At 57.5% G+C, this 19,870-nt stretch overlaps 9 protein-coding genes across 9 annotated transcripts; 3 read left to right on the top strand and 6 right to left on the bottom strand.

The window, feature by feature from the left end:
• BO72DRAFT_242654 (MFS general substrate transporter) lies at positions 1 to 1,557 on the bottom strand (the record flags this gene model as incomplete). The annotated part of the gene is made up of 7 exons (XM_040939937.1): positions 1,062 to 1,557; positions 955 to 994; positions 732 to 860; positions 592 to 661; positions 484 to 531; positions 283 to 428; positions 1 to 226 (listed from the first exon to the last, which is right to left on the bottom strand). Coding segments are annotated over exons 1-7 (886 nt in total), but the record flags the coding sequence as incomplete, so codon positions are not given.
• A 678-nt stretch (positions 1,558 to 2,235) lies between these two features.
• On the bottom strand, positions 2,236 to 4,537 carry BO72DRAFT_242645 (putative MFS transporter). The gene is made up of 4 exons (XM_040939936.1): positions 4,103 to 4,537; positions 3,854 to 4,016; positions 2,728 to 3,789; positions 2,236 to 2,654 (listed from the first exon to the last, which is right to left on the bottom strand). Exons 1-4 carry the CDS (start codon positions 4,317 to 4,319, stop codon positions 2,339 to 2,341), a joined length of 1,758 nt encoding a protein of 585 aa, XP_040805325.1. The 5' UTR covers positions 4,320 to 4,537; the 3' UTR covers positions 2,236 to 2,338.
• Positions 4,538 to 6,243: 1,706 nt separating this feature from the next.
• Positions 6,244 to 8,272, top strand: BO72DRAFT_444803 (dienelactone hydrolase). Its single transcript, XM_040943904.1, has 3 exons — positions 6,244 to 6,565; positions 6,618 to 7,055; positions 7,149 to 8,272. The coding sequence occupies exons 1-3, from the start codon at positions 6,319 to 6,321 to the stop codon at positions 7,976 to 7,978; spliced, it is 1,515 nt and encodes a 504-aa protein (XP_040805324.1). The 5' UTR covers positions 6,244 to 6,318; the 3' UTR covers positions 7,979 to 8,272.
• A 16-nt stretch (positions 8,273 to 8,288) lies between these two features.
• BO72DRAFT_396797 (glutamine synthetase family protein) lies at positions 8,289 to 10,068 on the bottom strand. Its single transcript, XM_040942047.1, has 5 exons — positions 9,617 to 10,068; positions 9,287 to 9,549; positions 9,177 to 9,229; positions 8,430 to 9,122; positions 8,289 to 8,376 (listed from the first exon to the last, which is right to left on the bottom strand). The coding sequence occupies exons 1-5, from the start codon at positions 10,032 to 10,034 to the stop codon at positions 8,346 to 8,348; spliced, it is 1,458 nt and encodes a 485-aa protein (XP_040805323.1). The 5' UTR covers positions 10,035 to 10,068; the 3' UTR covers positions 8,289 to 8,345.
• A 561-nt stretch (positions 10,069 to 10,629) lies between these two features.
• Positions 10,630 to 13,413, top strand: BO72DRAFT_455750 (Aldedh-domain-containing protein; the record flags this gene model as incomplete). The annotated part of the gene is made up of 7 exons (XM_040946247.1): positions 10,630 to 10,855; positions 10,906 to 11,132; positions 11,184 to 11,429; positions 11,813 to 12,214; positions 12,291 to 12,763; positions 12,839 to 13,250; positions 13,306 to 13,413. 7 exons carry the CDS (start codon positions 10,630 to 10,632, stop codon positions 13,411 to 13,413), a joined length of 2,094 nt encoding a protein of 697 aa, XP_040805322.1.
• Positions 13,414 to 14,041: 628 nt separating this feature from the next.
• BO72DRAFT_242457 (uncharacterized protein) lies at positions 14,042 to 14,457 on the bottom strand. The gene has a single exon (XM_040939935.1). The coding sequence runs from the start codon at positions 14,371 to 14,373 to the stop codon at positions 14,104 to 14,106; it is 270 nt and encodes an 89-aa protein (XP_040805321.1). The 5' UTR covers positions 14,374 to 14,457; the 3' UTR covers positions 14,042 to 14,103.
• Positions 14,458 to 14,468: 11 nt separating this feature from the next.
• BO72DRAFT_444797 (oxidoreductase, short-chain dehydrogenase/reductase family) lies at positions 14,469 to 15,772 on the top strand. The gene is made up of 4 exons (XM_040943903.1): positions 14,469 to 14,606; positions 14,714 to 15,219; positions 15,280 to 15,316; positions 15,381 to 15,772. The coding sequence occupies exons 1-4, from the start codon at positions 14,557 to 14,559 to the stop codon at positions 15,619 to 15,621; spliced, it is 834 nt and encodes a 277-aa protein (XP_040805320.1). The 5' UTR covers positions 14,469 to 14,556; the 3' UTR covers positions 15,622 to 15,772.
• BO72DRAFT_369535 (Zn(II)2Cys6 transcription factor) lies at positions 15,748 to 17,623 on the bottom strand (the record flags this gene model as incomplete). Its single annotated transcript, XM_040940922.1, has 2 exons — positions 15,748 to 16,626; positions 16,733 to 17,623. The coding sequence occupies 2 exons, from the start codon at positions 17,621 to 17,623 to the stop codon at positions 15,748 to 15,750; spliced, it is 1,770 nt and encodes a 589-aa protein (XP_040805319.1).
• A 350-nt stretch (positions 17,624 to 17,973) lies between these two features.
• Positions 17,974 to 19,686, bottom strand: BO72DRAFT_444796 (D-serine ammonia-lyase DSD1; the record flags this gene model as incomplete). Its single annotated transcript, XM_040943902.1, has 2 exons — positions 19,197 to 19,686; positions 17,974 to 19,134 (listed from the first exon to the last, which is right to left on the bottom strand). Exons 1-2 carry the CDS (start codon positions 19,395 to 19,397, stop codon positions 17,977 to 17,979), a joined length of 1,359 nt encoding a protein of 452 aa, XP_040805318.1. The 5' UTR covers positions 19,398 to 19,686.
• Between the last annotated feature and the right edge of the window lie 184 nt (positions 19,687 to 19,870).

Below are 19,870 nucleotides of genomic sequence, written 5' to 3'. Positions count from 1 at the left end.
GGGGGTACAAGAAAATCATCGCAAACCCCCAGATCTTGAGATCCAGAGCGGGAGACAAGAACCGCTTCAGCGAGAAGGGCTCTTCGTTGCCATCCGACCGATCGCGGTTGATGCGTCGGACGATGAAGGAGCTTTCCTTCTCGGTCAGGAAGCGCCAGGACTTGTGGGCTCGGTCGGGGAAGTCGACCAGGAAGATCAGAGTGAGGACCCCGATGACCGCGGTGATCTACAGCTGCATCAGAAACCAGCCAGTCGCCAACTGCATGCCCCAGGTATACGTACGACACCTTCCATGATGAAGATCCATCGCCAGCCGCGCAAGCCCTGCAGCCCTTCCATCTGCATCAGCCCGAACGCGAGGATTCCGGCCAGAGCAGAGGCGACGCAGCCGATAAGGTAGAAGATGGAGAAGCGCTTCTGCACGTCGACTGCGCCGTCGTCAGCACAAACCCACACTCCTCAAAAAGAAAACATAGAACTTACACCTCGTGTACCAACTGGAAAGTAGATACACACAGCCCGGGAAATACCCTGCCATCGTCAGCACCATCCTCACCCCTCCCCGAGGGAAAACCCAAACCCCCCACTCACCAGCCTCCAGAATCCCCAAGAGGAACCGACAAGCAACCATCTGCTTCCAATTCTTCGTAAACCCCATTCCCTAAAACGCCAACAACCATCAGAAACTGCACCTTCAATCAAATCCCAACAACACACAAAGAATAACTCACCACCAGAATCGCCCCCCAAGAGATAACAATACTGCCCAGAAAGATCGTCGGCCCAAACTTGCGAGTGACCACCGTCATCGGCGGCTGGAAGATCACGTAGGGAACAAAGAAAATGAGCACGATCACCGACTAAGTCAGCGGGGGGTTAGCACAAGCACAAGCACAAGCCCATCAACCAAACCAACCCCACTAGCCACTAGCCACAGGGTCAGGAAACACCCACATAGCGTGTCCCAACCGTCAACTGCAGGTCTTTCGTCATGCTAGGACCGGGGCACAATCAGTCAGTACACAGGCTGCACCACGGCGGACCTAAAGCCATAAACGCACCCCGCGACAGCAGCCATGCTCAAGTTCGTCCGATCCATTAGGGAAATACAATACGCCAGACCGGTGATGGTCACCAGCCGGCGATCGATCCGGTGGATGATCTTGCGCTGCTCCGCGTAGGAGTACTCCTCGTCGTGGTCGACATCGTGGGGACTGGGGCTGGCCTGCGTGATGTCCTCGATGCGGTCCACGCTGGCCCCGCCTTTCTCGCTGCTGGGAGGGGACATGACGGGCGTGTGCAGAGGTGTGAGAGAAACAAAAAAAAAAAAAAAAAGGAAACTCGATCTTCAAAAGCGACTATCGATGGAAAGCCTAACTTGCCAAGACCAAGAAAGAAAAAGCAATGAGAAGGGATTTTAGAAAAAGCAGGGGGTAACTGTCGGTCGGTTGGGGGGGTTGTGAATCGTAGTTATATGTCGCACAAAGATAATAAGGAAGAAAGCCTAGCAGAGCAGAACAAGTCAAATAGTCAACGAGTCAACCGGAAATCCACCCCCCCCCCCTCCCTTCTTCCTCTGTCATTCTCCACCCACGCGGCTACATGACGAAGTCGACTCCCTCCATTGTCTCCCCTCCACAGACCACACAGATTCAGATTCGCTCAGCTGATGGCGTCGTTGCCAAACAAGAAACTTAGTTTCGCGGAACCTTGAGGAGCAATGAATCCAATAACCGCTCAACGAGTCAACAAGTTACCTCGGTCTGGGGAAGAAAAGGGAAGGAGAAAAGACAGACAATGGTCCGGGGAAGCTGGAGGGGGGGGTTTCCCCACAAAAACTGGAGCAAGACCTGTCGACAACCTTCCCCTCCCCGGATTTGGGCGATGTGGAGGCCAGGAGAAAGAATGCGGGGGTTTGGGAGGGAGAATAGTGGATGGTCCCTTGGCATTCCCCTTGGCAGCCAGACCAAGAGCGGATACGAACAACTGACTCTTTGCCATGGCCTGGCGTGGCGACCAAAGGGTCTGGCCGGGAATCGCGTGGTGTATCTGCAAGGAGCTGCTGGTCGGGCTCGGTTCTAGCTCATTCAAGCAAATCAAAATTCCATGCCCTATATAAACTGAAACACTAAACTACCTATTGCTATGCACAGATCATTCGTTATTCTTCCGAGTCGGAAACACAAAAAAACGCCTCATCCACCGAACCACCGGGCCACACCCACACGCATATAGCAATAAAAATGTACACGATTACCCCTAGAACCATATTCTAGAGTGTTTATCTGTGCGCTTGTCGGGTTCAGCTCCGTTCCCCCTCGAACCTCGGCACAACAGACTATCTAGTAGACCCATACACATCCTCTTCGCTCTCTTCCGGGATCAACCATTGCCGCTCGCCACTCTCCTCCATGTCCCGCTGCTCCTCCTTCATGTGCCGTCCGGCCAGGTAGACAAAGGCCACCAGGGCCGTCCCCACGACGAATCCAGCGCCCGCGAAGAAAATGTTGATGGGGATGGGGTTGCCATCAAAAGGCCCATGGGTGAGGGCATCGAGGCCATACTGGGAGAAATTGACGAGCCCCGAGAAGCAGATGATAGTCCCGTAGACGCGCCCGAAGGTGGCGAACCCAAACACCTTGGTGGCGTAATCCCTGCGAATCACAAATTCAGAACCCATCAGCATATCTTCCGATCCAACGTCAATATCCGAGACAAGAAACTTACGACATCGCCGAGTAGTAGAGTGGCCGCAGCAACACGAACAGGGTCACGGTCACATAGCCCGTCCACAGGACAGGAATGGAGTTGAGGATGCCAATCACGGTCGTGAGCGCGACGATGATGCCGAGGATGGAGGGCACGCTGAGGTTGTCGAGCAGCATCCCGATGAAGGGCGTGGAGACAACTCCGCCCACCGGCAAGGCCACGTCGAAGAAGCTGTTGATCTGGGCCGCCAACGGGGCGGACTGCAACATGTACTCGTACTGCGCGTAGATGGTCGCGATAAAGTAGTTCATCCGCAGCATCTGCAGCACCGTCATCAGGGTGATGAGGACAAACCACGGGGTCAGCATCTGCCTGTGCGCCGGCTGGCCATGCAGCGCGCCCCAGACCGCGCTTGTCGCCTGGCGCTCTTCTTCGTGGTGCTCACGCTGCAGCCGCTCTTCGCGATCGCCCAGCACCTCGTCAATCTTGTGGATCTTGTTGAGGCGGCGCTTGGCACGCTCCCGGCGGATCCGCAGTAGCTCCGAGTCACTCTCGATGTCGTCATCCGAGTCGTGCACGTCGCGGGTCGCGTCCTCCGCCTTTTCGATTCTAATCTCTAACTGATGCGCGCTCTGATAGTCGCGGGCGGGCATGATAGTGATAAGGGCGATTAATATAAGCACGGGGACCAGCAGGTACCCCGTAAAGAATGCCTGGGGGGTGAAGGACCGGTCGGTGGCGTCATACGCCAGACGGTAGAATAAATATACAGCTGCCGATGCATCGAAGGCGCCGGTGACCAGGGCCACAATGGTTCCTGCATACTTGGGAAACGCATTGGCGATCTGAAACGAAGGCACGAAGATGAAAGTCCCGCCCAGGGCGAGGAAGAAGTTCGCGACGATGTACCCGTCGAACCCGGGCTCCGAGAACGAATATGCCATCAACACACAGCCGATGGACAGAAGCACGCAGCCCGCGAAGCCACAGACGCGCGAACCATAGCGATCCAGGATGGTTCCGACCGGCAAGGCAGACACGTTGGCTGTGATCGAACTCACGGTGAAGAAGAAGTTGAGTCTGCTCGAGTCAGCGGATATGATCCTTCCAAGGGGGCGAATTTGGTGGAACGGGCCAGACGCACCTGAGATCCTGTTCCAAACACACATCGACACCGTCGCGCAGTTCTTCGTCAGTGCACAGATCCCGGTATACTCCCTCCGCGATCAAGACCGGCTTGAGCGCTGCGAATCCGAAGACAATGCCTGCAGCGAACCAACATGCCAGAATCGTGACGGCAACCTGGGCTAGACGGGGTCAACAGGGAGATTCGCGCGAGCAAAAAAAAAAAAAAAAAAAAAAAAAAAGAAAACTCCAGTCTTGTACCACCTACCTAGTCGCGTGGCGGTGGGGACTTTATAAGCCGGAGTCCCTGAGTGCAGTTCTTCTTCGATGGGTGGCTGAGGTGGAGGGAAAAAGTCGTAGCTGATCTTGCGACGGATGGAACCGTAGTGCTCGCTGGTTACGGCGGTGGTGATGGTGCTATCATCGTGAGGATCGGGTTCGCGGTCCGCACCCTCAATTGCAGAGACGTGCTGGACCAAAGACATGGTACTGTACTGTACTTTCGATGACCAGAAGCTAAGTAGTAAGTGCAGCGATTGGTGTGGAAGCGACAAGGCTACAGAGCCTGGTGCCAGGGGAGGAGGAGGACAAACGACGACGACGAATGGACAGGGAAAAGGGAAACGGAAAACGGGAAACGGGAAGGATGGGCTTGTCTCAGCTTCAAGGTTGGGGGAGGGAAGGTCGGCAGGAAAGTTAAAGTGGTTGGGTTTGGGAGGTCCGGGGCTTGCGGGAAGGGAAGTTCGAACGTTCGAGAGTTCTCTTTCGCCAGCCACCACCTTACTTCGCGGTTTTTCACTTCAGAAGAGAAAAAAATTGTGAATGAAGGGCTGGAGAAGAAAAACAAAAGGGAGGAATTTTCGAAAAGCACAGCACAAAAAAACAGGATTTGGAGTGGGTAAAGAACCCCGTCTAAACTAACTAACTATAGCTTATCGTTCTTATCTTGCGGTGGGGAAAGATCAATGCATTTTTGAAGGCCCTCGCCCAGTTTACCGTGTTTAAAGAATGGAAGGGGAAAAAACCGAAGGGCACCTGACGTCTTGAGCTTTTCTCTCTCTCTCTCTCTCTCTCTCTCTCTCTCTCTCTCTCTCTACCCCGGCTCCACCACGGCCGATGGGTCTAGATTATTCCCCATTTTTCCTAGTCCCTCCTTAGCTTATCGAGGCTACCAGCTAAGCGGTCTGGCTTCATGCAATTGGTGGGACCTCAAATAAAGATTGTTTGTATCCCGCCATCGACCATTCTTCTAGAAATACCCGGAATACCCTGCATGAAAGATAATGTATTCTGGAAGACATCACGCCATCCACGACCAGTACGTAGAGTCGCTGCCTCTGCACGTCGGTATTCGGTACATACGGAGTAATGTACACAAGATGAGCATTGATCTTCCGCATTGACCCCTCTCTTTCCTGCAGGACGTTGCTGACTTCCCGCGGGGATAGCTCTGTTGTCCGCAGGGTTCTACCCCGATTTGCCGCGATTTAAATGCTGGAGTTTCTTATCAGATGTGATTTGCAGTCTGCTCTCAAGCTTCTTTGGTAGCTCTTGATAACTCTGCACGGACAATCTGTCGCCATAGTTGACTGCAATTGCAACAAAATTTCTATGAATATCCCAGAATTGACAAAGTGAGAAGACAACGGAGGTGCTATATATCGCACGTGTGTGACTGGAAAGATGTTTTTCATATGATTGCAACACACCCATTGACAACTGGACCAGCACAAGATAGACACAGCAGATAGATAGAGAGTGTTGCGATTATTAGCAAACGAATTCATGGAACTTCGATTCATAAGATAGTGACCCCGGATTGAAATCCAATGGTCATAACCAACCCTGAGAAAGACAGCGACTCTGAAGAGCGCTGGCGGTGAGTGCCGAGGCTACCGTACCTCACCAAGTATACAACCCAATCCGGCAATCGGAGCGAGGCCGATGACAGCTCCGAGCTCCCAACGGGCCTAAACCCGATCTAGCCCAGCCTTTCCAGGCACTCACCCTCTCTGCCTGAGGATGCAACATTCCCATCCACCATTTTAAGTTTCCCCCATCCCAAGGAATGCTCGACCGTTGGGAACCATCATTGCAGAAAACAACAACACATCTATAACAACATCCCAAAAACCAGGGAAGTAAACAAATGCTCCGAGCTCCTTCGAATGAACTGGCAGACTGGGCTACTGGCCTACTGGCCTACCAATCTCATATAGGCCTGACCATCAGCTGATCCAGGCTTGCCGGGCGGCAATGACGTAGGCGGAACGGGACGGGGAGGAGGCAGTGACGTAGGCGTCCTCCATTCCATAAAATGTTTGTAGATCCGGGTCGTCCACGGTAGAAGAGGGGGAGAGACAGCTGTCAGTCAGACCTTCTTTTTGTTTTTCGCCTTGTCCTTTTGGCAGACACTACATCTACTGGTATTATTTTTGAGAATCACAACAACAACAACAACAACAAGGCTAAGGCCCAATGACCATGGCTTCGATATCCATCAACGCCCCCGGTGCATCCGGCTTCATCTACAACAATGCGAACCTCGGGACGGCGCGGGTGTGCATCACGGCCGAGACCGAGGAGTTCGACACCCAGACCATTCGCGCGTGGGCGGACGAGGGGTTCGATGTGGTGTACGTGCCGTTCAACAACGGCGGGAAGGACTACGCGGCTCGACTGCGGACGGTGAAAGATGGGTTGGGGGTGGGGGACAACTATGCGATCATCGGTAAGCACACGCCGTGGCGATCCCGCCTTCGGACTGACATCTCATCGTCCAGCCTTCGGAGACGCGGCCTCCTTCTGCATGGACTACTTCCTCAAGCCGACCAACGCGAGCCGTCTCGCCGCGCTGATCGCCTACTACCCGACCACCATCCCCGACACGCGCAACCGCTACTCGGTGCAACTACGGGTGCTCTGCCACCTGGCCGGCAACACGGTGGACATGATCACCATCCCGACGGCGCTGGGGCTGCAGGGCAAGAAGAAGCGGACGACCAAGAAGATCAACCCGGGCATCGGCACGGGCGAGCGGCTGAACATCGGCTGGCCGACGTTCACGTACGCCTCGGTGCAGCCGGGGTTCGCCGAGAGCGACCTGGAGGAATACGACCGGCTGGCGTCGGATCTGGCGTGGAGCCGCACGCTGCAGGTGCTGCGCAAGGCGTTCGGGAAGGACCTGGATCTGGAGTCGCGATGGGAGGAGCATCTGGAAGGTGCGTACGCCTTTGACTCAAACCACCTCGCCCCAACCACCTTGCCTCAACCACCTTGCCCTAACCAACACTAACACACTCCCCTCCACCTAGCGCGCTTCTTCTCCATGAACCTCAAAGGCACCGTCGAGCCGTACGTCTCGCACCTCAACCCGGCGGTGACGATGGCGCCGACGATGAGCGGGGGGATCGGCGCGCACGCGCTGCGCCGCTTCTACGAGCACCACTTCCTGCGCAAGCTGCCGCCGTCGATGCGGCTGCGGCTGATCTCGCGGACGGTGGGCGCGGACCGCGTCGTCGACGAGCTGTACGCCTCGTTCGAGCACTCCGAGGAGATCCCGTGGATGCTGCCGGGCATCCCGCCCACGCACAAGCGCGTCGAGCTCATCCTGGTGAGCATCGTCAGCCTGCGCGCCGGCCGCCTGTACTCCGAGCACATGTACTGGGACCAGGCCAGCGTGCTGGTGCAGCTGGGCCTGCTGGACCCCAAGTACGTGCCGCCCGGCGCCGCGCCGCCCGGCGTCGACCGCCTGCCCGTCGTCGGCCGCGAGGCCGCCCGCCGCATCGTCGAGGAGGACCCGGAGGCCGAGCGGAAGGACTACCACAACCGGCTGATCCGCCGCGCGCGCGCCAAGCAGCGCGGCAAGAACGGGATCGTCGAGGAGTCCGGCACGGAGGCGGGCGATCTCGTCCCCGAAAAGGCGCCGGGCGACGGCGACAACAAGGGCAAGAACGTGCAGCGCAACGGCGAGGAGCAGCAGAACGGTCACCACCATGACGACGACGGCGGGCACGACGGCGCGGTGGGCGACGAGCATCCCGATGATGATGATGCCGACCACAACACCCCCAGTAACGGGCATAGCAAAAGTCCCGCCGCTGCCACTGTCGAGGACGAGCCCGAGCCGAAAAGTAACGACTGAGCCCCACCACCCGGGGCCCCATTTCTCGACTTCGACTGGCATTTTCTATACCCTCGATATCTGCATTCTGTATCTCATGGTTTTGAATTATCTTTTGATTCCAGATTGTGCGAGATGACTCGCGTATCTCTTTGTTTCTTGATGTGTAGTGGTGGTTATTGATTCCCTATCTTTCCTCCAAGCTTAATACATAGTAATCTCATAGCCGAATATAATGAAGGGTCTAAGTAACGTTCCAACTTCTTCCGAATGACACTCCAAATGGCTAATTCAAGCTCTTATGCAGGTACTATGTACGTAGTATGTATATGGTATTCATCTCTCATGTTCTTCATAATCTACAGTGCCGCGCAACATTCACACCCACCTATACCGTCTCGATATACCGCTTGAACTCCCTGTACACCCCGTCAATCAACATTGCAGTCTCACAAAGGACAAGGGAACTTACCAATCCGTGACCGCCTCCCGCCACACGCGCAGCTCGTGTTCGCGCGTGGCGGTGAAGAAATCCACAAACTCGGGCGCCAGGATCTCGCGCGCGATGCTGTCGGGGGCGTGGAAGCGCCGCAGCGCCTCCTCCAGGGTATTGGGGAGGCGCTCGGGCAGGGTGTTGGCGGCCTTCATGGCGGCGACGGGCGGGACGGGGATCTCGCGCTTCTGCTGGACGCCGCGCCAGCCGGCGGCGACGATGGCGGCGAGCGCGTAGTGCGGGTGCAGGTCGGCGCCGGGGATGCGGACCTCGAAGCGCGTGGCGGCGGGCTTGCAGACGGGCGGCGCGATGAGGCGGATCGACGCCATGCGGTCCTCCAGCCCCCAGCTGACGTGGACGGGCGCCCAGAAGTTCTCGACCAGCCGCTTGTACGAGTTGACGGTCGGCGCGAACAGCGGCATGAGGTCTGGCAGCGCCTCCAGCAGGCCGGCCAGGAAGTGCCGGCCTACGTCCGACAGGCCGGCGGCATCGGCCCAGGGGGCGGCGGGGTCCGGCGTCTCGGACTCGGTCCCGCGCGCGAACAGGTTCCGCCCCGCCAGATCGCACAGCGAGACGTGGATGTGGCCCGAGCTCCCCGGTTGGCCTTGCATCGGCTTCGCCATGAAGCACGGCGTGATGCCGTGCTCGAGGCCGACGGATTTGGCCAGGAGTCTGTGGGGGTTGTCAGTTTGCGGTGGGTAGTGTGGGGATGAAGGGCGTGCGTACTTGAATAGAGACACCTTATCTGCCATCTCGCTGACGGGAGATACCTTAAGCGCCTGGGGATTGTGAGCATTCGCACAGACACTCGCTTCCGCAAGCACGGTCAAACTCACTGCTTCGTATACGCCCGGTCCACCTTCCGTGTGCCAGCCCTCGATCCCGCAGTTGAACTGTGCACTGGTGTCGAAGATATCGTAGAAGTATTTCTTGTACGCTACCGGTCTGGTGGCGCTGTAGGAGAAGCTCCCCTGCGTGAGCGGGCGCAGCGCCCCGGGGGCATTCTTATCGAGGAAGGCGGCGATGTCGCGGATCTGGGAGCCATTCGCCCCGTACCCGTCCTCGGAGGGGGTCTGAAAGTTCATAAACTCTAGCTCCACTGTCTCTGGGTCAGCATTTTGTCAAAGTCCAGTCAAGTGACCGTCTCAGCCTGCAGGCGGCCATACCTCCGGCCATCGCCTGGCAGTTTTCCGCGGCGAGGCGATCGCATATCGCGCGGAGCATGCTGCGCCCGTCGGCCGAGACGGGCTGGTCGTTCTGGACGAAGCGCACGAGGAAGAACGGGATGTTGTCCTCCCACGGGATGCGCCGGAAGGAGTGCAGGTCCGGGATGGCGATGAAGTCGACGTAGCCCGAGTCCGCGGGCGCGATCTTCGCCTCCGTCGTGTACAGCACGTCCTGCATGTCCCACCCGAACACGGCGGAGCTGAACCCGAAGCCCTTCTGCGCGATCCCCAGGAACTTCTCCGTGGACATCACCTTGCCGCGCAGGATGCCGTCGCAGTCGATGCCGGCGACCTTGACCTTGATGTCGTTGGCGAGGAGGCCGGGGAGGTCCTCCGCGGTGATGGTTGCGGATGTCATCGCGACGGGTATCTTCTGTAGTGAGTCGCAAAAGTGTGGAAACCAGAAATGGAGAGGAGGAAGGAAAGGCGAGGCGAGGACTTTAAAGGGAGGGGAGTCGCAGCAGCGACGAGACGTGACCCCCGACGACGGTCGCAATGCTTGCGACAGCATGGTACAAAGCTCCACTGGAGCTCCATCGCGCGGCAATCGACTTCATTGGCCGTCTTCAATGGCAAGGGCTGATTTGGCGATACTGGTTCCGAAAGTGACGGCTCCAGGACTGGGGGAGTTGGAGCTATACAGCTACCGCGCGCGCTCCCAACACCTCGGACCGCGCTGCTGCGGGGCAAGCCACGGGACCGCGCTTATCGCTTATCTCTCGTGAGGGGTCGGTTGGAGAAAAGGCACGTGATGCTCTAACCTAAGGTTTGTTACGTAACAGTCAGCTTGCCTGTTGCCTCAGGTGTCAACGGGGAGCCCAGCAAGGAATCCATTCGAACCGCGGTTGCTGGTATAGCTTCTAAGAATTTGGTATAAAACGTCAAGATGGGTGTAGTACTTTACTGCGCACTAGCTGCGACTGGCTACTACCAACATAATCACCGCAAGCATGATGACCCAACTTCTTCGAGTCGCTGTCCTGGAATGCGACACGCCAGTGGATCCCATCCTCACGAAATATGGCACCTACGGGGATATCTTTGAGAACCACCTGAAGGAGGGGCTTCAGAAGATTGAGACTCCGGTGAAACTGCAGTTGACAAAGACCAACGTTGTACTACCATTTGCCGAGTACCCCAAACCCGAAGACTTCGACGTCGTGCTCTTGACCGGCAGCAGTAAGGCAAGCCAACTACTATTCAGAAGACAGTGCTCTGACACGGCTTAGAACACGACTCTTACAAAGATGAGCCCTGGATACTCACGCTGGTCCGCTTCGTCCAAGATTGCTATACCGTGCACAACAAACCCATGCTCGGGATCTGCTTCGGCCACCAGATCATTGCGCGGGCTCTGGGGGCACGCGTTGGCCCCAGTGTCTCTGGATGGGAGGTGGCCGTCGAGCCGTTCTACTTGACTAGTGTAGGGAGGCAGCTTTTTGGGAAGGATGAGATTGTATGTCGACTGGAATGCCCCGCCGGAAAATCAGGTACTGACGAAGTACAGTCTTTGCAGATGATGCACCGTGATGTTGTCTTCGAAGTTCCGCCGGGATGTGTCAACCTGGGTAGCAGTCTGATCTGTGGTATCCAGGGTTTATACGTCCCGCAAAAGGTCCTGACTGTTCAAGGTCACCCAGAGTATAACGAGTTCATGGTCAGCTCGATTCTCAAGATACGCTATGAGCGCGGTGTGTTCGAGGAAGGCTTCTACAAGGGTGGCATGTCGCGGGTCGATAAGCCGCATGACGGGGTGTTTGTTGCGGAAACGATGACCCGATTTGCGTTGGGGATGTTGGATTGATTTGGAGAAATGCTTACTGTAGAATTTGAGTACTCAATCATTTACTTTGGCCCTGAGTAGCATGCCTGATGATTCCATTGTGTTCTCCCCCTCCCCGCCACATCGATGCATCCTTACGTCGAGCCCCACCGCCAGACCGCGCCTCCGCCGATGGAGCGCGCCAATCGCATGCGTGCCCACTTTGCCCCTCCCACACCTCTTATCGTCCGATTATAACAACCTTGAACTCTTCATCCCAGCTGCCACTTACCTACTCCCCAACCCCCATCCCAATCTCATCCAGGTCGATTGTGGCTTCTACAGACTGAGACTCACCCGGCAACATATCCAAGATGACGAACCAGATCCGTACCCTTTCCCCCTCGACGAACAAGGTCATCTTCGAGCACCCCGGCACCTCTCTCGAAGAGGCGCAGAAAATCGTCCAAGCGTCCCAAGATGCACTGCGCACGTACAAGAAAACGACCCTCGCCCAACGGAAGGAGATCGTCGTGAAAGCGCTGGATCTCATCGTCGCCGACCGAGACACGCTGGCCGCCGAACTGACGACTCAAATGGGCCGCCCGATCGCTTACACCGGCAAGGAAATCGACACCTTCCGCAAGCGCGCCGACTACCTGCTCAACATCGCCGAAGAGAGCCTGAAGAACCTCCCCGGCACCCCCGAGAACGGATTCCGGCGTTTCATCAAGAAGGAACCCGTTGGTCCTGTTCTGATCTCGACCGCCTGGAATGTGAGTTACCTTACCCCTGTTCCTGTCAGTGGCAAATCAGTTTTGCCGAGTCTGTTGCCGTTGCTAAGCTTGGTAGTACCCGTACCTCATCACCGTCAACGCCCTCCTCCCCGCCCTGCTGAGCGGAAACACCGTCATCCTCCGGCCCTCCCCGCAGACCCCCATCTTCGGCGAACGGCTCGCCTCCTATTTTGCCCAGGCCGGTCTGCCCGACCACGTGCTGCAGGTCATCCACTGCGGCTCCGCGGACGTGCTCGACGAGATCGCCCAACTGCCCCAGATCAAGCTCATCTCCTTCGTCGGCTCGACGCTAGGGGGGCTGCGCATCCGCGAGGCCACCGCCCGCCGTTTGGTGCCGGTGAACCTCGAGCTGGGCGGCAACGACCCGGCGTACGTGCGGCCCGACGCCGACCTGGCCTCCGTGGCCGCCAACATCGTCGACGGGGCGGTGTTCAACTCGGGCCAGAGCTGCTGCGCCATCGAGCGGGTGTACGTGCACGCGCACGTGCACGATGCGTTTGTGGAGGAGGTGAAGAAGGAACTGGCTGGGTAGGGCCCCTTTCCTCGTTGAACCCCTCAAACAATCCCCAATTACGATGGCTAATGTTTTGTTTGAATCTACAGTTACAAAGTCGGCGATCCCCACAACCAATCCACGACGACCGGCCCCGTGATCTCCAGCCTCGCCGTCAAGAACATCCAGTCGCACATCACGGATGCCCTGTCCAAGGGCGCGGTGGACGTGACGCCGTCGAACCCCACATTCCAGAACCTACCCGCGGAGGGGAACTACCTGGCACCGACGGTGTTGATCAATGCCACGCACGACATGCAGGTCATGAAGCACGAGACGTTTGGCCCGGTGCTCCCGATCATGAAGGTCTCCTCGGACGAGGAGGCGGTCGACCTGATGAACGATAGCGACTACGGTCTGACGGCGAGCATCTGGACCAAGGATATCAAGAGGGGCGAGGAGTTGATTGACGATGTCGAGGCGGGCACGGTGTATTTGAACCGTTGCGATTATCCCAGTCCGGTATGTTTGGGGAATCCATCTGCAAGAAACGTATGTGCTAACATTTTGGGAACAGGATCTGGCGTGGATCGGATGGAAGAATTCGGGTCTGGGGTTCACGCTGGGCCCTAAGGCTTACGATGGGTTCTACAAGATGAAGAGTTTCCATATCAAGGAGGAGTAAACTGGGGCGGTTGATGCGTTCTAATGAGTTATGTGTGGTCGATGAAATAGACTGGGTGCTGTTAGTAATCGCACTTGAGCAGTATGTCCATTTTCTCACCTCGTACTTCTTTCTGGTCCCGTAGCCCTTCCAAAAATAAGGTATCCCCGTAGTGCAGCACAACTGCTACAAACAAATCTCCTCGTACGCTAGAAGAGTCTTCCCTAGTAGATCGAAGCCGTCGCAGGGATCCCCGGCACTCGAACTCCCCCCTCCCTTGCCTTGCCTCTTCCTCCTCAACCACCAGATAAACAGCCTCAATCCTCAATATGAACCATCATCCTCCAGAGCTCCCCCTCCAAACAACCCTCACCAACTACTTACTGCAAGAAAATACCCCCCCTGACAACCAACCCCAACCTACCTAGTATTCTCCGAGCAACCCAGCAAAGCACCCGATAAGCTAAGCTAAGCTAAGCTAACTACTAGCTAGGTAACTTGAAGCTCCCAACCGCCCGCCGCGCGGTCCCGGACCGCGCTCACCCGGCAAAGCAAAGCATAGGGGCCCGGGGCACGGACCCGACTTCCCGTGTCGTATCGCATGCTTAACTTATCGCTTATCGTACACAGTTACAGTAACAAGCTCAGCATTTTATTTTTACCCCTCCATCCGAGGTAACTTACAGTACAGTAAGTTATCCGGACCCTGTCCTAATCAATCATCCAAGCGATAAGAATCATGCTGTGATAAAGATAAAATAATAGCATTTTACCGAAGAATTCCCTCTGGTCCGGTGAGTCCATGCCCTGGAAGAGCGAATCACGTGTCCATTCGTCTCTGGCAGCGCCGCGGCGAACACGTGGAACACCCCGAAGCGCGGTTGCCGGGCGGTGAAGGTGAAGGTGGGGTGGGGGGTAACTTGGTGGGGAAAGGTTGGAAGGGTAGTAGCTTTGGCCGCGGCGAGGGGGAGGGCAGGCCATATTAAAGCGGTCGACGGTCGGGGTCTCTTCTTTCCCACACTTCTGTCTTCCACGCGCAAACTCATCCTGCACTTTCACTTCGGGGCTCCAATATTCGCGGAATATCGGTGGTTCAATCACACAATCAAGGACTTGGATTTACGCTACTGAATTAAAAGAAGGATTAATCAAAGGACAGACACAATGGTTGGACGACTTGCAGGCAAGAATGCTATCGTTACCGGTGCGGCGGGGTATGTTGTCCCCCCTTCCACCCCTCTTTTGCTGGGACGATATACTCGAGATGGGATTGCTCCAAGAGCAAAGACAAAGACAAGCTGACCGATGATCCGGAACACAGCGGCATCGGCCTCGAAACCACGATCCTCATGCTCCGCGAGGGCGCGTCCGTCCTGATGACTGACGTCAGCGGGCCGGGGCTCGAGAAGGCCCTCGCCAAGGTGCGCGAGGTCGTGCCCCAGCACGATGGCCGCGTCGAGACGCGCACCGTTGATGTGTCCAAGGAGAGCGAGGTCGAGGCCGCCGTCGCCCACCTCGACGCCTGGGGCGGCGTCGACGTCATGTTCAACAACGCCGGCATCATGCACGCCCAGGATGGCGACAGCGAGCAGACCCCCGAGAACATCTGGGACCTGACCATGAACATCAACGTGAAGGGCGTGTGGTTCGGGTGCAAGCACGCCGTCAAGAGTCTGCGCAAGCACGGCAAGAAGAAGGGCAGCGTCATCAACACGGCCAGCATGGTGGCGCTGGTCGGCGCCGCCACGCCGCAGTTGGCCTACACGGCGAGCAAGGGCGCCGTGTTGGCCATGACCCGCGAGTTGGCGATCGTGCATGCGAGAGAAGGTATGTGGTTTCCCGTGTGGTGAGGGGTGGATTGCTGACGGTGGCTGGTTTGATGTGCAGGATTCCGATTCAACTCGCTGTGTCCGGCTCCTTTGAAGTGAGTGTTTCCTTGATGTGCGGATTGAGATTGGTGGAGCGTCTTGGGCTGACAATGGCACTAGCACCCCCCTGTTGCAGGACTGGCTCGGCGATGACAAGGAGAAGCGCTTCCGCCGCGAGATCCACTTCCCCACCGGTCGCTTCGGCGAGGCCATCGAGCAGGCCCACGCGGTCATCTTCCTGGCCAGCGACGAGAGCAGCTTCGTCAATGCCGCGGACTTTGTGGTGGACGGCGGTCTCACCAAGGCCTATGTCACCCCGGAGGGTCCCGCCACTGAGGCCCCCAAGAACCAGGCCTCTTAGAACCAGGATTCCCGCTTGCGCTTTTCCAAGCTGGTCTTGTGGAGGAGGGATGCTGCGATGAGTCATGAAACTAGTGTATATTTAGAATCGAGAAGCCGTGGACGGTAGACGGTAGTCTTTCCTTGTTTATGCAAACGATATCCAGATTTGATTCTGCTCCATCGCTCGACAGATGTTCCAGGGCCCCGCCTCCTCCAGCGGCATCTGCCACATGTGCTCGAGGAGTAGCTTCGTGCGGTGCATATTCCCCAGCCCGAACGTAGACACCATCGTCGTCAACCGCTGTCGCAGATTCTCCTGGTGGTCCGGGTGGGACAGACAGGATCCGACGACGGCGATGGGCCAGCAGAGCCCGGAGTTGATGCGGGCGGTCGCCGACAGCTGCGTCAGATACGACATGGCCTCGGCGATGGCCGTCTCGACCAGCATCTGATGCATCCCCGTCTTCGACCGCGCGAAGTGCCGGGGCCCGCCCAGCGCCGTGTACAGGTAGAGCAGCATCGCCTGCTGGAAGATCCGGCCCGCCAGAAACACCTCGGGCGAGACGGACGGGAGCGGCGCCCACCGCATGATCTGCGCCTGCAGCGACCCATACATGGCGATCTCGTCGGCCGTTGGCACGATGGCCGGCTGCTCCCCACTATCCGGATCATCCGTCGGAGGCAGCATCATCCAGTGCCGCCCGAGGTCGAAGATACAGGGGATCAGCAACAGCAACTCCAGCCAGCACCCGCACAGATTCCCCACGTACCCGACCTCCAGCAGCTGGCGGGCCTTCTGCTCCAGGTCGAAGTTCAGGAGCACCTGCTGGCTGACCCGGGCGTCAATGGAGATCATGCTCACCGCCGCCGTGTAGGTGTAGTACTCGATCACAAAATCCCTGAGGTCTCTGGGGATGGCCGCATCGGCCGCCTGGTGGTGGTGGTGGCCCAGCAGCCGGATCAGCAGGGAGTGCGCGGCGGAGAGGTGGTCGAAGATGGTGCCGTTCATGTCGCCTTTCGCCGTCTACATATCCGGGGCATTAACCAAACAGGGCTCATCTAGAGAGAGAAAACGTGTACCTGTACTGTACTGTACTGTACTAATAAATCAAGAGTGGTGCATGCCATACCTCAGTGAAGCACATCACCAGCGCCCCCACCGTCAGAATCAGCGGGTTGGACTCCTGCCCGTCGATGAACTCGGTCACCCCTCTCCGGAACAGCTGCAGCGCTTTCGTGTAGTGGCTCTGCGCCACCTCGTCCGAGTCGTTCAGCTGCCGGAACGCCCGGTGCGCCGCGCTCTGCGTCAGCACCAGCTGCAGCAGCAGGTCGCTGCTGAACGCCAGCGGCACGATCTGCACCAAGAACGGGTTGATCGGCGTCGACCCGTTGGCCATGCAGTCCGCCGTCGTCGCCATGTAGTGGCTCAGCAGCTGGTACGCGTCCAGCCCGTGGTTGGGCATCATCGACATCGCGCGCGGGAGCGCGTGGCCTACTGTTGTGAGCGCTGTTGTCGCGGCTGTGCGGTCTGGAGCGGGCGGGGGCTCTGTAGCGGTAGATTGTGAGCCGGCGGTAGTGAAGCCTGGGGTGGTGGTGGGATTGCTGTTCTCATCCTCGAGCAGCTCCATCTCGCGCGGGATCTCCTCCTGAGATAGTACGGAGTCGGGAGATGCTGACGATGATACTGCTGCTGGTGGTGGTGGTGGTGACGACGATGATGAGGGTGTCTCAGGAGAGCTGGAGACGCGGGTCTGCGTTCGGGCGATATGCTCGGGGCGTGGTTGCGCAGGGCTCTCGGGGCAGAATGTAGTGGTGGGCGTAGCGGCAGTCCAGGCAGTAAGCGTAGTCGCGCTGGGGACCCCCAGCACACTCGATGGCCATTGGCAGGTCAGCCTGTTGCGCACGCAGCCCCCGCAGACGGGTTTCGCCTCGTCGCACTTCTTCTTGCGCCGTCGGCAGGCCCAGCACCCCGTCCGGACCCGCACGATGGGCTCGGTGCGTAGCCGTTTAGTCGCCGGCATTTGAGCTGACTTTCGTGTTGTATTCTAGAAGCCCCGGCGAGTTAGTCGAGTGAGAGAAATAGGGGTCTAAGGGACTAGTCATGGATCGCTCCGGGCTGAAAGGTGTAGTGTGATGGGGAAGAGTAGGTAGCGGAGGTTATGATGATAAGAGAAGACTGTGGGGGGAATTCGCCCATTCTGGTGATGTTGATTGGCCGCTGGGGCCGGGACCGCGGTGGGGATTTTGTATCGACTCAGCAATGGTACAGTACGGTTCGATAGATTCCAGTTAAGTACAGTACGCGGTCTATAGGTGAATGGATCATGGCAAGCTTTGTGAAAGCAAAGGAAAAAATGCTTCATGTCGATATATTTTACCAGCCATTGATTCTCGGCCATACGTCAATAATCCTAGACCCATCGCCGTCTTCACTGGAATCTACAATCAAATACCATCCATACAGGGCACCGGTGATACACGCATGGTTGGGGAAGATCTTCACAGACTGGCCGAGCTTGAGAGGGATCCTTGACTGGTCGCTTTTATCCTCCCAAGCAACAATAGCATGCTCCTGGCTGATGCGCTGCACAAGGAGTCGGGAAGCGCCCGGTTCCCGTCTCCAAGCACTGATAAGTCCCCACCCGGGATACGAGGCGGCCGGCTCTCTCCCCAGAGCCAAGGAGCCTGCCGCGACCAGCGCTTCAGGTTGCGAACGCTCCCCATTGTTGTAGACGCTGCACACTTCAGCGATGACGGAGATGCCGATCTCGCTCTCGGCATCCCGTGTCTTGTGCACATTGGTCCCCAGCTGCTGCATATCGAGAAACGGATACACGCCCGCATGAAGCTCAACCTTCACCTTCGCGTTGACGTCGGGGTCTGGGCCGTGGAGGAGGTTCCTCAGCGCCTGGGCTCCGGGACTGAGGGATTCATGCAACAGGTGCTGCGAGGAAACCACCTGCGGCGTCGCGCCGACGCTGATGACCAACTCCCGGTCGGTCGGGAGCAGCTGGAGGTTCTGTTTCAGCGCTTCTCTGCAGCTGGAAATCTCCTCATTCAGATATGCCATCAACTCTTCTGGCGTAGATCCCGAATAGCTCAAGCTGTTGTGGGAGTACAACCCCAGAAGCGACGCGTGGCCCTGCTCCTCCGCGGCCGCGACCTTCTCTAGCAGCCCGTTTTTGTTGAGCTTGTTCGGCGGAAGCCCCGCGCGGTGGTACCCGGAGTCCACCTTCAGGAATATGCAGGCGGCGTGGCCGGAGGCCTCACGGAAGGTTGCGAGGAGATCGACCTGGTCCGGGTGGTCGATCATGACGGAGATGCTCTTCTCGCCTAGTAGGCGGGCGAGTGCGGCGAGACGGGGCACCTGCGACGGCACGAGGGGGATGCCGTACAGCACGTTGACGGAACGCCCGGCGCGCTGGAATTCTTGGAGCAGGGGCACGAGCATCTCGCCCTCGAGGACCGTGGAGATGACCAGGTTGACCTCTTGGCTCGACTCGCCTACCTGGAGGCGGGTGGCTTGTGGGGTCTTCAGGAGGTCAATTAGTTATGGTGTGGTGTGGGGGATGGTATGGGAGGGATGTGTCTGACTTTGTGGGTCTTGACGTGAGCGCGGAATCCAACGTTCAGCGCTGTGGCTGCGTCCAGCATGGCCTGGCAGTGTTTCTTGATGATGGCCACGTCCAGCACGACGGCCGGTTTGGGCACGTCGTTGATGTCTTTGCCGACATAGAATTGCTTGAGCTCCGCAGTGGAGGGGGAGGGTCTTGCGGGGAACGAGGTGATGGCCATTCTGTATGAGTGTGCTGATGAGGAATGAGGTAGACTCATGTGGGTTTGAGGAGAGATTTTCTGCTATTTTATAACCTCAATATCAGCTCCGCTCGCGCTTCCGTACACCGAATCTGGTAGGTGGGTCACCGCGGTTAAGCAACATTGGCTGGTCGGGATGGAGATAATACATCAATCATCTGCCCCTGCCAGTGAACATTGTCAACTCATCTTGAAAGCTTCAGGCAGACATATCAGGACATACCCCACTACTCTCAACAGTCCTTGAGCGATGTACGGAACAAGGAAGTATTCGTATGTACGATTATGTGAAGGGAGTTGGCAGAGGATAGGCTGGAAGGCGGCAGCCGAGAGATAGTTCGCTCCCGCGCACTGAATCAGGAAGGTGGATTCGGCTTAGTCATTCGACATTCGCCTCGGCTCCGATCTTCGGTCCAGCTGCCTTCTACTCACCGGCACTTCATCGCTCCCTT

This window comes from Aspergillus fijiensis (genome assembly GCF_003184825.1).
Source record: "Aspergillus fijiensis CBS 313.89 unplaced genomic scaffold BO72scaffold_6, whole genome shotgun sequence".
NCBI classification, from domain to species: Eukaryota; Fungi; Ascomycota; class Eurotiomycetes; order Eurotiales; family Aspergillaceae; genus Aspergillus; species Aspergillus fijiensis.
The sequence above is the reverse complement of the archived record's forward strand: the minus strand, read 5'-3'. Positions and strand labels throughout refer to the sequence as shown.